This window comes from Nomascus leucogenys, chromosome X (genome assembly GCF_006542625.1).
Source record: "Nomascus leucogenys isolate Asia chromosome X, Asia_NLE_v1, whole genome shotgun sequence".
Taxonomy (NCBI): Eukaryota; Metazoa; Chordata; class Mammalia; order Primates; family Hylobatidae; genus Nomascus; species Nomascus leucogenys.
This window is the reverse complement of record NC_044406.1, coordinates 93,593,616-93,606,563: the sequence shown is the minus strand read 5'-3', so window position 1 is coordinate 93,606,563 and position 12,948 is coordinate 93,593,616. Positions and strand designations below refer to the sequence as shown.

The 12,948-nt window shown below is 47.8% G+C and overlaps 2 protein-coding genes across 3 annotated transcripts in view; one reads left to right on the top strand and one right to left on the bottom strand.

Moving 5' to 3' along the window:
* CLDN2 (claudin 2) overlaps nt 1-9,871 on the bottom strand; it is a 28,907-nt gene extending 19,036 nt beyond the window's left edge. Inside the window, exon 1 of the mRNA XM_003262157.3 lies at nt 9,527-9,871. The gene's annotated coding sequence lies outside the window, so the exon portion shown is untranslated. The remainder of the gene's footprint in view (nt 1-9,526) is intronic.
* RIPPLY1 (ripply transcriptional repressor 1) lies at nt 6,734-9,975 on the top strand. 2 transcript variants are annotated; one of them, XM_003262154.2, is made up of 4 exons: nt 6,734-6,936; nt 7,818-7,893; nt 8,495-8,559; nt 9,124-9,975. In XM_003262154.2, exons 1-4 carry the CDS (start codon nt 6,782-6,784, stop codon nt 9,281-9,283), a joined length of 456 nt encoding a protein of 151 aa, XP_003262202.1. In that variant the 5' UTR covers nt 6,734-6,781; the 3' UTR covers nt 9,284-9,975. The 2 variants fall into 2 exon arrangements, with proteins under 2 accessions (XP_003262202.1, XP_003262203.1); XM_003262155.3 differs by lacking the exons at nt 7,818-7,893; nt 8,495-8,559.
* Nucleotides 9,976-12,948: the final 2,973 nt, after the last annotated feature.

Below are 12,948 nucleotides of genomic sequence, written 5' to 3'. Positions count from 1 at the left end.
AATTCAGCATTGCTTCATCTTCCCAAGGTCTCAGGCCAGGCTGGGAAAGGGGGCTGTCTCAGAGAAGACAGGATGAAGAGGCTGGCCCAAGGAGCCAGGGGAGGAGCTGGATGGAAGGACAGGATGGAGAAGGAAAGGAGCCCAGCTGGGAGTGACATTTCCAAACACCTCCCTCCTGCCCACCTTCTTCCTCAGAGCTTTGTTTTTCTAGGCTTCTGCAGTCCAAATGAGGAGCAAATGGGGAGCTGCGAGAGGTTCTGCCGGGAGAGCCCACACCACATGGGCCACAGCCCTGGCTCAAATGGTGGACCAAGCAGCGGAGGGTGTAGGAAGAGAGCTGACCCGGGAACAAACTGTTCTCCAGAGGGGTCCCCCTGTCCCAGGAACCCAAGGGACTGCATATAAGAGTTGGCACATTTGGGACATTTGGACTTGAGGGCAGAGGCCCCAGGCACCATTTGCTATTTATGATTTGGAGGCAGGCCCGGGTTGGGGAGAGAAACTTCTCCTTTGCTCCTCTTTCAGAGCAGACCCTGTGTTACTTCGGGCCTCCACCGGGCACCCTCACTGGATGTTTAGGCCTCCTGCCCTCAACCCCAGGGGCCCCGGCTTGCAAGACAGACGCCAGAGGGAAAGAGGAAGAGCTCCTTTCTGGAGAGGAGCGCAGAACCTGTTGCTGGAAATTTCAACCTGGCATTCAACGTTCTCCTCCCTCTGTTGCCCGCTGGCCTAGGCTCTCATTGTTCCCAAGACAGCCCACTCTCCCCACTGCTCCCCAGTGGCAGGATAGGGCTGGGCAGTGGTTAGGAGCACAGAGACTCCCCGAGTTCAAATCCCAATCTTGTCACTTTTAGCTCTGTGACCCTGGGTAAGTTCCCCGGTCTCATCTTTAAAATGCAGCTTTTAACAGTATCTTCCTCACTGGGTTGTTTGTGAGACTTAAATTAATTCACGCAGAGTGCTTAGAACAATGCCTGGCATATAAATGTTTAACAAATGTTCTCTACTCTTATTATCCACCTCTGTGCCACTTTTCTCTGCCAGAATTACATTTCCACCTTCTCTCTGCCTCCTTAAACCCAGTCCAGCTCAATCTCCCCCTCCTCCATGAAATCTTTGGGCAGTATCCAGTCTCCTGACCTCTGTTACACCCGGCAATGAGACCAGAACCATTTTGAGAGCAAAGGACAATGACATGAGCAGCACTAACTAAATGAATCACAGAATAACATCTGCGCTAATCTCCTTAGTGCTATCAAGCTTTTTGACCCAGTCCATGCATTTGGTATCAGTGTATTCATTTGATACACAATGCATTTGTATATAAACATTGTTACAGAATATGAAAAAAAAATAGCCGTGGGTGTTGGGACACACCTGTGGTCCCAGCTACTTGGGAAGCTGAGGTGGAAGGATCGCTTGAGCCTAGGAAGTCAAGGCTGCAGTGAGCTGTGATCATGCCACTGCATTCCAGCCTGGGCGACAGGGTGAGACCTGTCTAAAAAGAAAGAAACAAACAAAAAAACAAAAAAGAAAAGAAAGAAAAAAAATACACTGTCCCAAGAATGACCCTGAGCCTTCCCTCCAGAGGCCCTAAACCCTAAAAAGATTACAGGTGAATGGCGTGTTTGCGGGATGGAGATAGAGTTGAGGGAGGCTGCAGTGGACGGTGTGTGGAAGGCCTTCCGAGGCAGAAGACTGGAGAGCAGGCTGAGCTCAGATGTCAAAGGGCTTCAACTGCCACACGAAGGCATTTGGACATTTCCTATAGACACTGGAAGTTTTTAAGGAGAGGAAGACCATACTTGGCTATGTGTTTTAGAACGATCTCTGGGGCAGCTGTGGGGAGAATGGATTGGAAAGGCTAACTCACAGACAGGGAAAACTATGAGGAAGCTCTGTTGAGCATCCAGGTGAGAGAGGACAGATGAGGCCATAATTTAAGAAACAACTGGGAGAGTGGAAGAGTGGAGAACATGGAGGAGACAAAAATCAGAAATGGTAAAGACCGAAATCAGCAGCCGAAGTTTTGAGCTTGAGTGACTGGGTCAATATAATGCTGCTTTCCAAGGTAGGTACAAAGGAGATTTGTCCGGCAAGAAAACAGTTCAGTTTTGGAATAAGTTTGAGATACCCATTGGAAAAATTTCAGTGGGGAACATAACTCTCATTCTTTCATTCATTCAATAAACATTTATGGGGCTGACATAGATAAACTAACGTTTTATTTTGCCAGAGTAGAAACATTAAAGAAATAAAGTAACTTCCATCATAGCCATCATTTCAAAGAACATTTTACTACCAAAAAGTGGAAACAGCATAATCTCAGAATGAAGGAGATTCCTTTATTATTATTATTATTAGTTTTTGAGACAGAGTCTGGCTCTGTTGCCCAGGCTGGAGTGCAGTGGCACAATCTCGGCTACTGCAACCTCCACCTCCTGGGTTCAAGCAATTCTCCTGCCTCAGCCTCCCGAGTAGCTGGAATTACAGGTGTGTGCCACCACGCCTGGCTAATGTTTGTATTTTTAGTAGAGACTGGGTTTTGCCATGTTGGCCAGGCTGGTCTTGAACTCCTGACCTCAAGTGATCCACCCGCCTCAGCCTCCCAAAGTGCTGGGATTACAGGTGTGAGCCACAGTGCCCAGCCTAGTCCTTTATAATTGAAAAAAATGTATTTATTGAAAAACTTTCCTAGTAAAGTTTTTCTCATTTTGCTGTGAAAGCATCGCTGTATAATACCAGCCTGTTCTGTGGACTGTAATTGAAGAACTACTGATTTGAGGAACGGGCAGAGGAAGAGAGGCCAGCAAAAGAGACCATGAGGAATGGTTCCAGAGGCAGGAGGAAAACCAAGAAAGCGTGATCATGGAGGCCAAAAGAGGGGAGAGTTTCGGAAATGAGGACCTGACCAATAGTGTCTTTTCCACCCAGAGTTCAAAGAAGTAATCAAATTTGGCAATTAGGAGGTCATTTGTGACCTTTGGCAGAGCCCTTTCACTGAGATAATGTGGCTGGAGCCAAACTGCTCTTGGTTGAGGTGTGAATGGGAAGCCAGGAAAAGCGGAAGTCTAGCATGTAGACTACTTTCAACAAATTTGAGAGTGAGGGAAAGAAAATAGAGGAAAGGAGGGAGGGAGAGAAAGATCAAGAGAGAGAGCAAGTTAGAGGAGCAAGAGAACATACAGTGGAGGGGGAGTTCTTGTTTTTTGGGATAACAGAGACAGGCATTTTATAATCAGGAGAGAAAGAGCTGGTATAGAGAAGCTGAACTTTCTGAAGACAAGAAGCATAACAAATGGCTGGAGGAAGGGCCCAGGAAGGAGGTGGATGAGGCCAAGGCCCAGGCGAAGGGATTAGCCTTTAACCAGAGGGGCACCTTGTCCCCTGAGAAGGGAGGGCTGGAGGGGAAGGAAGTTGGAAAGGCAGGCCAAGTTTGAGGCGGGAGTGGGGCAGGGCACTGAGGTAATTCACGCTTGAAGGCCTCTGTTTTCTCAGGGAAGTAGAAGGAGACGTTGTGCAGAGAGAGAGGAGGGGCAGGAACATGGTAAGGAGCTGAAGGAAGTTTGGAATGTGGCCAAGCGAAATGTGGAGGCTGGAGCTGGGTCTTTGACAAGGGAACATGCTCAAGGATGACTGAGGGGCGCTGGGGGTCAGCTGAGATTGATTGAGTCTGTCTTCTGTCTGCGGGTCTTGTCTCCTTCGCTAAGCTTGAGGCAGAGTCCATGGCACTTTCCTTTCCTGTCTGTCCATTAGCTAGGCAATGCTAGCCCCAGTACTCTCAGAAAGGTCTGGAAAAGCAATCACTGGCAAAACCCAGAAGCACTATAGGGCTGTTAGGGGAACAGAGGTAAGATCTTAATTGCTCTGATACGAAGGTCTCCATCTTGGTTGATCTAGACCTTTTCTGCTGCCCTGCTGAGCAGTTTACTCCTGTTTTGTGTTAAGTGAAAAGGAGAACAGCCAACTTTTGCCCAGCAACACTTACAGGCCTTAAATCTTACAGGCCGGGGAAAAGCCAACAAGAAGAGCCAGCGGCTTCACATCCCACAAGCTAAATGAGGCTGAGGCAATTCCTAGGAGGTAGCAAGACAGAGCCATTGCATAGGGAGGACAAAGACCCATGGAAACAGGACCGAAGGCTCCCTGGGCTCCAGGAGAGCATGCTGGGAGCTGGGTGTAAGTGGAAACCTGAGGCCTGCTACTCAGGGGAGTGAAGGCACTGGACAGCTCCTAACATGAAGGTGGTGACTGAAGGAACACAAGTTCAAGGTGGGAGGTGGCATGATGGGTGGCATGGTTGAGTCTGGTCAGGCATGAGCCCCAAGCTCAGGAGGAATATCTGCCTCTTAGCCCTCTCCCTCCTTCCTTCTGCTGATTCTCAGAGGCCACTTACAGGTGGAAAAGATCCTTGAGTGTGACAGCAGGTGTTGTGCTTCTTTCTCCTTTGCACGCCATCTCCTTCCAGCCCAGTCGTTTCAGCCTGGCTCCTTCTCTGAGCCACACTCCTCCTTTCAGCCAGTGATGCAGTCAGTACAAGGAAACGCTCAGCTCATGAAGGTAAATTTAGCAAGAACTCTCAGAGACTGATAGATGCTCTGGCTCCCCAGCAACTCTCTCTTTCCCCACAAGATTTCCCTCTTCAGGACCTGGGATCTATCTTGCACTTAAAAAAATTCAGGGACAGAGAGCTCTCTCAAGTCCAAGGCAGCACATTCCACTGAACTCATTTCACCTCATATAATAAACCTCTGTTTATTGAGGGCCGGGACCATGCCAGGCCCTTGGGTTAGGTGGTGGCTGAGCTGTTAGAAAGTTTTCCTTTGATTGAGCCAAAATGTGTCTCCCTGTAGCTTCCAGCCATGGGCCTCAGCCCTGCCCTTTGAAGTCACCCAGAACAAGTGTAATCTCATTGCAGTCTAATCCTCAGATATTTGAAAATATCTGTCATTTCCTCCAGCTTTTGCTCCTCCACGGATAAACATTTCTTTCTTGGTTTATTTTTATTTTTAGTGCCTTTCCTTTTTATTACTCAAATAATATCAGTTCATTGTGGAACTTTTTAGAAAATTCAGAAAAACATAAAGTAAAAATCCACCCCACTGTTACTCCCAGAAATGACAACCCTAACACTCTTTCTTCTCACCAGTCTTATTTTTTCTCTGCACGCTGTCTATTCTACATCTTTTTTCTTACCAAAATGGGATCATCCTCTAAGTAATATTTTAGAGACTTATTTTGTTTTCACTCTTTAAAAATGTTAACTTTTCCCTCATTCTTCTACCATGCCAATTTTAATATGAAATTGTGTAACTGTCCAATGATTTATCTAACCAGCTTTTAAAAGTGAGACATTTAGGTTGTTTTCAATTTTCCATTCCTGAAAAGAACATAGTGGGACTAGAATTGGAAGTGGGGTGAAGATGGGGGGTAGGTGAACAGAGAAACGAGGAGCCCTTAAATTAGTCATGCTATCTTACCATCTGATTTTTTTTCCATTTTCTGTGTTGAAAAATAATACTTCCCAGAACATGATTGTGAGCACCTGCTTGGTATTCAGTTGCAAGGATTTGCCCTAATTAATGTAACTGGTTTCCTATTATTGGACATTGAGGTTGTTTCTAATTTTTGACCATTACAAACCAGACTGTGATGAACGTCCAAGAAGCTAAATCTGTGCTGGTGCTGGACACTGAGGTCAGGAGGAATATTTTCGAGACCTCTGAAGCATAAGGCCCCTGCCAGTAGTTGTAACTAGAAGCTTTCTGGCAAAGGCCCAGAAGGCTGGCTAAGGCCGAGGACTGTGCTCAGGCCTCTGGGCTTGCCCAGGTTCAGTACCCGTTTATGTAGCCCCTGTCAGAGAGTGTTCAGGCTGGCACGGTCCTATGAGACCACTGGGCCAGCACCCTCATCTCTCACATGAGGGAACTGAGGCCTGGGGCTGGGGCTGGTCCTTCGGCAGCTCTGTAGTCGGGCAGAACTTTGCCTCTCCCCAGCACCCTGGCTTCTGAACTGGAAGCTGAGCTCTGAGGTTTGGAATCTCACCCAGAGGCCCTGTAAAATCCTGCCTGCTCTCTTTCACTGGACCACTTACTGCTGAGGCTGGAAGGGGCACTTTGGCAAATGAACTGATCAGTAAGGGGCTGAGAGGCATTGAAAGAAGATTTAAGGTTTACCCTACAAGCAACTGGGCCTGCTCTGCCCAGAATGCTCCTTTTTTCCCTAACCCAGATGATATGCTTAATGGCAGTCACCCTACATTCAGGTCCACCTGGCAAATCTATTTGAGGTTGAGCTGAAATAACAAGTGAGTCCCTCACTCTCCTTAAAGGGGTCAGCTGTCTCTTCTTGCCAGGAACTGGCTTTGTTAAAGGCCTGTCTATTCAGCCCTCTGGCCCTGACAGCTCTGTGGTTTCAGAGTGCTAATGAGCTCCTCTCCTTCCCCTCTCAGGCCTTGCTACTCCCTGGGGAATTCACACAAATGGTGTGCGATTTGCCCCTTCTGTGTTTTCGTTTCTGACTTGGAGGCAAAGCAAATCCCTCACCTCCCACTGACACCATGTTTATTCAACTGGGAGAGATTTCACACCCAGGAACCCAGCTCTCCCTCCCTGAGCCCCTTCCCTAAATCTTTGTCCCCCTCCCAAGTCATCCCACCTCTGTCCTCCCTGAATAATTTATAAGACCAGGCAGGGCTTATAAAAGGGTCTCCCAGGAAGGGCCAAAAGAGTGCATAAGGTTCTGGGAAGTAGGAGACCCCACTGGCTTTGGTCCCCTAAGAATGGACTCTGCTGCCTGTGGTGCTGCTGCCACCCCTGCTCCAGCCCTGGCTGTGGCGCTAGCTCCAGACCTAGCACAAGCCCCACTGGCACTCCCTGGCCTGTTAAGCCCATCTCCCCTTCTCTCCTCTGGACGAGAAGTAGATGGGAGTGAAAGGTAAGTTGAGCTTCCTGAGAGAGGAAGGAAAGTGAGATGTCCAGGGCACCCTGTTCTCTGTGAAGGGGAAAAGCAATGGCCTCATAGCCCTCCCTCCCCATCTCTAGCTGGATATCTCATCTGACTTTTCACCTCACTAATCCCGCTGGGTGGCAAGAGGGGACTTGGGGACAGTGGCTGTTGCCAAAGCTGAAGGTGAAGCAGCCAGGTCCTCATAGGCCAGGTGGCGGAGTCCCCTGAGGGGGATGGGGAACTGCCATGAAACCTGGGCTTAACACAATCTAGACTGGGGGTGGGGAGTGTGGGGAAAGAGGACCAAAGTCTAAAGAGGCCCTTGACTAGGACATGTCTTTTTCCTGACCACGCTGTAAGATTTCCATTTGCTTTTTTCCTACCTCTGCAAGTCCAGTGGGGAAGCAGTGGACCCAAGAACATTTCTGGCCCTCTTCCTCAGCCCAGGAAGATGGTAGAGCTCTGAGTTCTACTTCTTGGAGCAGGAAGTAGGAGGCAAGATATTTTCCATCTAACCCCCATTCATTACTCCAAACATTTAGTCTTCAACAAACATTTACTGAAATAGCTACTGTGTACCAGACATTGTGCTAGGTGTTGAGAATTCAGATACGATTGAGCATATCTTTGAGCTTAAGAAGCCCAAAGACAAGTAAATAGGCAATTACAAGACAGCATGATAAAAGCAATAGTAACATTGCTGAAGCTGAGAGGAGGGGCATCTGTCCTGGAATGGGCTCAGGAGCCTTAGGAAAGGCTTCCTGGAGCAGATGGCACCTGAGCCAAGCTTTTGGGAGGCCTCTGGTTATCTCAGGGAGCCCACCTTTCAGTCTCTTCCTCTACCGATTGATCTCTCCTCTTTGTCCCAGAGGAACTTGTCTCTGGAGGCCCTGGCTGTCTTCCACAAATGACTCCCCAAGGCAGATGAGGAAGCTGGTGGATTTGGTGAGTTCGAGCCCTTGTGACGCATGTTCACGTGCAGCCACATGCATTAACACTGACCAGGTCACTTCCCAGAGAGCCCCTGACCTCAGTCCAAAGGTGCACATCTGAGATAGCATCCTCACAGTTTTGCCAACATTTGATTCCAACAGAGAGCAGATCCAAGCTTTCTGTGGCAATTGGAAAGATGAGGAGACCAAGGCTCAGAGTGGGCAAGGGATCTGGGCAGGCCCCACAGCCAGTGTGTGGCAGTGCTGGTGCTTGAGGCCTGGTCTCCTGGCACCTTACTCCAGTGCTCTCCCACCCACCCCATCTCCCTGAATCTTTGCTGCTTCAGTAGAACTCTGTCCCCTGGAGAGCCTCCAAACAGGTGCTGGAACAGAGGCAGGGAAGCAAACAACCCGCAGGACTCTGTCTGCTTGATTTTCAACCAGAACCAAGAGAGACTCCTTGTTGAGGGACGGGTATTGGGGGTTGCTGGGTCCCAGAGATGTCTAAGGTCTCTTCAAGATCATTTTACCTGCAGCTTTCTGACCTCTAGTACAGAGGAGGAAGTTATCTAGCCATGTACTTTGAGCCACATGCTAGCTTTTGCTTTGGACAGGCTGCTGGTGGGGCAACGGCTGCTGAGGTCACCAAGGCTGAATCCAGGTTCCATCACCCTGTCAGGTAAGCTTCTGGCATGAAACTCCAAACTTGACATAGATCCATTAGCTCTTTTAATCTTCACAAAGGTCTTGTGAAGCAGGAGAGGGGAGGAATTGCTATCTATGATCGCTGTTTCATAGAAGAGAAAACTGGAGCCCAGAGAGGTTAAGGGACTTTGCCAAGGCTGTCTTTTCTGGAGGCATTGTTAATGATGCCCAAGAATGATCCCCCATGGATGGGTCAGTGAAATAATCCTCAGTGGAAGGAGATGGGGCCATAGGGCTGGAGAATTCTTGGCTAGAAGCTTTCTGGGGTAGGTAGCAGGTGGAGTCAGAGCCGTAATTGACAGATGCTGGGGCTGCCTCCCCCCCCACCACTGTAGGTCCATAAGGGGTTGCCTTCCTGGGTGGGGCCACTTTGTAACAATGCAGAAGGTTCTGTTACAAAACTTTCTTGCTTCCTTTCCCTCTGACCTCATTGTTGCAGCCAAGAGAAGGGGTTTAGGGGCCAGCTTCTTTCTTGGCCCTACTGGCCCCTCTGCACATATGAGACCTGTTAGGGGCCATGTTTCTTCTCTGTCCACAGGCTCTTCTGGCCTAAATCCCGCTCCTTCGACTATCTGTACAGTGCTGGGGAGATTTTACTGCAGAACTTTCCTGTCCAGGCAACCATCAACCTATATGAGGACTCAGACAGCGAAGAAGAAGAGGAAGATGAAGAGGAGGAGGATGAAGAAGAGAAGTAGGAGGCCAATGAAAAGGGGCCAGAAGGGTGTGTGAGGGTACCAGGGTCCATACCCTACAGCGCCACAGCTCATCCCCCTTCCCCATCCCAACCTATCCAAATGGAGGCAGCCAGAGTCTGATTGGGGTTCAGTTTGTCTGGCAAGTTTTCACAGACATCAATTAGCCAGGAGTATTAGTCCAGCAGATAGAGCTTTCTGGACTGAAAATTGGGTCCTCTAGCTGCCCAGCTCACCGTGGCTTACCTGACTGGCCTGTGAGCTCAGGCCTCTGGCATCTCATTGTCTGGGCTGCTGTTGTGTTGACCATGGGAGGGTTCTAGGAGCTCTAGAAGAAGGAAGGCTTGCTGAAGCCCCCAGGAAGCAGAGCAGGGCAGGGAATGCCCTTGTGGAGGGAAGTAGTCACTCCTCAGACCCTTTGACTCCCCAGCCTTCCCAGGTGGCCATGTAGTCCTGTCTCTCTGTGGAAAGCCTGACTTCTGGCTTCACCCCAAGGAATACCAACAGCAGATCCATGCAAGGTTGGGGTGCCTTTTTGATGAGTCTTACAGGAACGGAAGGGGCTGTGTAGAGAATCGGCTTGCTCTGGGGATGCCCCCCCCCCCATTTTGCCTGCTGTCCATTGAAGTCTGTGTGTTGGCATGAGATGAATCAGGAGAAAAATAAACTGGATGGTGTTTTCCTTTTTCTTGGAACTGTGCTGATTTCTTAACTGAACTCTGCCCATATTGTGAAACCATGGGCAGAGGGTCAGAGACCAGCTCAAGGCCAATTCATTGCTTTTCCTACCTGAGGTCAGTTGACAAGTTTTTCTTCATGGGGTTGTAGGGCTGGGGACCCAGCATGGGGCCAGGCCCTCTCCATCAATTTGTGAAATCAGACTTGATTAAACTTCAAGGACGGCTTGGAAAGGAAACAAAAAGGCCCCCAAAGGGCAGCTTGTAAGTTGGGAGTAGGGATGCAGGTTAGAGGGGAAATGTGACAGGTGCAGCCTCATTTGAGCCTCAGAGAGGGCTGTGTGCATGTGGGGAGGAGGGCTACTAGGACCTAGCAATTTTTTTCCTCAATTCCCTTTGTATTTACCACAGCTCAGACCCTCATGCTTACCCTTGCTCCAATTACTCTTCGACTAATTTTTTTTTTTTTGGCCTCCAGTTGTCCCTTTGTGATTCATCTTCCACACTGACCACCAGATTAGACCACATCATGCCTTTGCCAACACTTTTGGGCTTATACTTTTTTTTTTTTTGTCACAGATCCCCTTGAGAACCTATGTCTTCTCTACTCAGAAAAATACATGTGTTCACACCACACACACACACACACACACACACACACACACACACAGTGCTATATCTTCACAAATCAAGTACTTAACTTGATATTCTAAGCCTTTCAATTGTCTGGGTTTTGCCTGTCTCTTGAGACTCATCTCTCAACTCTTGAAGTTTACACTGCCTCTCCTTGAATGTGGCATGCTTTCTAACACCTTAACCCTGTCTGGAATGCCTTTCCACTTTCGCATGCCTAGGAAACTCTCATTCTTCCAACAGAACCAGCTCAGACACCCCTGCTGTAGGAAGCCTCCCCAGACATCCCAGGCACCAGGTTGGGTGCCCCCACTCATTCAGAGCCTCCCCTACCAGAGCATTTGCCTCCTTTCCTATACAGTAACCTGGGGCTGTATTTGATATTCCCATATGACTTCATTGTACAGAACACTGCCTGGCACAGAGGAGGTGCTCAGGAAATGTTGAAAGAGAAAAGATTCTCAAGTCTTCTGAAAGTAGCTCTTGGTGGAACCACCATTGTTCCCCAACTTGCTAGCTTCCTGGTTTAGCTACAAAGGGGAAACGGTAATGTCATTTCATTCAGGAGCAAAACGATGACCATCTTTCTTTTCCTCCTCCCTCAACATGAGACAGGCTGCTTCAGTTCTGAGCCCTAGCTGGGACTTCCCTGCATTGGACACAACCTTGAGCAGGCCACCAAACTCACACACTGGTGCCATCTATTGGTCAAAGTTTAACCTTGTTCTTTAATTAAGGCTTCCAGGCAATTGACCTTTGACTACATTAATTCTTTTAGTCCTCTGCTTCTGTTTGTAAGTGGAATCTACCATGTGCTAGCAGTATGACCTTGGGCCAGTTACTTATCCACTCTGAGTCTCAGTCTCCTCATCTGTAAAATGGAGCTAATAATACTTCCTTTCAGAGTTATTGTGAGGATTAAATGATATATGTAAAGTACTTAGCATGCCCCCGGCACATAGTACAAAACCTCAATAAATGGTAGTAGTCATAATAATAGTAGTCTTAGTAGCTGCTATTACTGATTTTATAAAGGAAATGATCTTATAGGCCAGAGTCAGCTAATGACGATTTACTCAACTAATAACTGATTTGTCAGTTATCACCACTTGATCTTCCTGGCACCATTTGATGGTTTACTGGTAAAAGCATCTTTTCAGTGTTTATTCCAAAATGAAAAAAAAAAGAAAGAAAGAAACCCCCCCGCCCCCCCAAAAAACAAAAAAAAAAAACAGAGGCGAAGTGTGGCTCCCTGGACCACTGTCTACATTCAAATGGTAACCCACAGGTTTCAGCTCCCTTTTTCCAAGGCCAGAGGTTTGTAAACGTATTTTTTGTGCTTCAGCAGGAAAACCTTTCTTTTGAATTGAATGCAGAAGCCCAATATATAAATCAAATAAAAATGGAGCTACCCTGGTGGAAGCCATAATGGGGGGCCCAGAATTCTTATGCTGGTGTCTTCTCTCTGGTAAAGTAGCTGTCTCCACCCCTTTCTGTGAGGCACCTTCAAGGATCCCCAGACTGTGGAAAACACAATTTGGAAACCACTCTTCCAAGGGTTAAACCAGGATTGATTTGAAGTAAAAGGGAGATTAATTAGTACTTCAAAATGTCCAGTGTTCTGCTTAAAATCCTTGTTTTGGGTCCTAAGCACCCAGCATTTCATAGCTCAAAAATTGCTCGAATCTTTATACCATAGGTTATAGGGATTTAAAATCCTTGGAATCCCAATATCCTTGGTTTTAAGGTATTATATAGCATAGTATTACAAATCCCTAAATCCTCAGGGATTTAAAGACCCTAAAACCCTTGAAGCAGTAATTCTTAACTCAGAATGGGCTCTTCTCATTTCCCAACCCCGCCTTCCTTACTGCACACGTGCTGTTGTTTATTGGGCAGACATTTTGTCTCACTGTCCTCTCCGTCCCCTGTCCTGAAATGGCTTCCAATCCTCTTCCCCATACGTGGTTGCTAAGTAATTGGAATTCACTGTTCTTACTAATCAGAGCTCAGTATGAGTTACTTTGTTATGGGCGTTTCCAATCCTTGTACCAACTTCAACTCCAGTGCACAAACTCAGGAAAAAAATCTCTGTGCAAAACTCAAGAGTCCTTCCTCCAGGTCCACCTGGCTGGCCCATCCTAGTGTCCCAGCACTTCCCCATCCTAGCACTGATTTCCTCCTGTTTCTCCCACCTTGTTGCAGCAGTGAGAGGACACATCTGTTGGGATGAGGCTGCATTTGAGCTGGGCTTTGAAGGATAGGCATGAGTAGTAATGGAGGGAGAAAACTTTTCAGAAAGAGGCAACACTATGAATGCCTTCATTAAACAATACTTATTGAGCACTTACTATGTGC

Bases quoted from the DNA above. Each gene is read 5' to 3' on its own strand.
- RIPPLY1 (XM_003262154.2), top strand. From the start codon at position 6,782: ATGGACTCTGCTGCCTGTGGTGCTGCTGCCACCCCTGCTCCAGCCCTG. The intron at 7,894-8,494 runs GTGAGTTCGAGC...TGCTTTGGACAG, and splicing joins TGAGGAAGCTGGTGGATTTG to GCTGCTGGTGGGGCAACGGC. The intron at 8,560-9,123 runs GTAAGCTTCTGG...CTCTGTCCACAG, and splicing joins AGGTTCCATCACCCTGTCAG to GCTCTTCTGGCCTAAATCCC.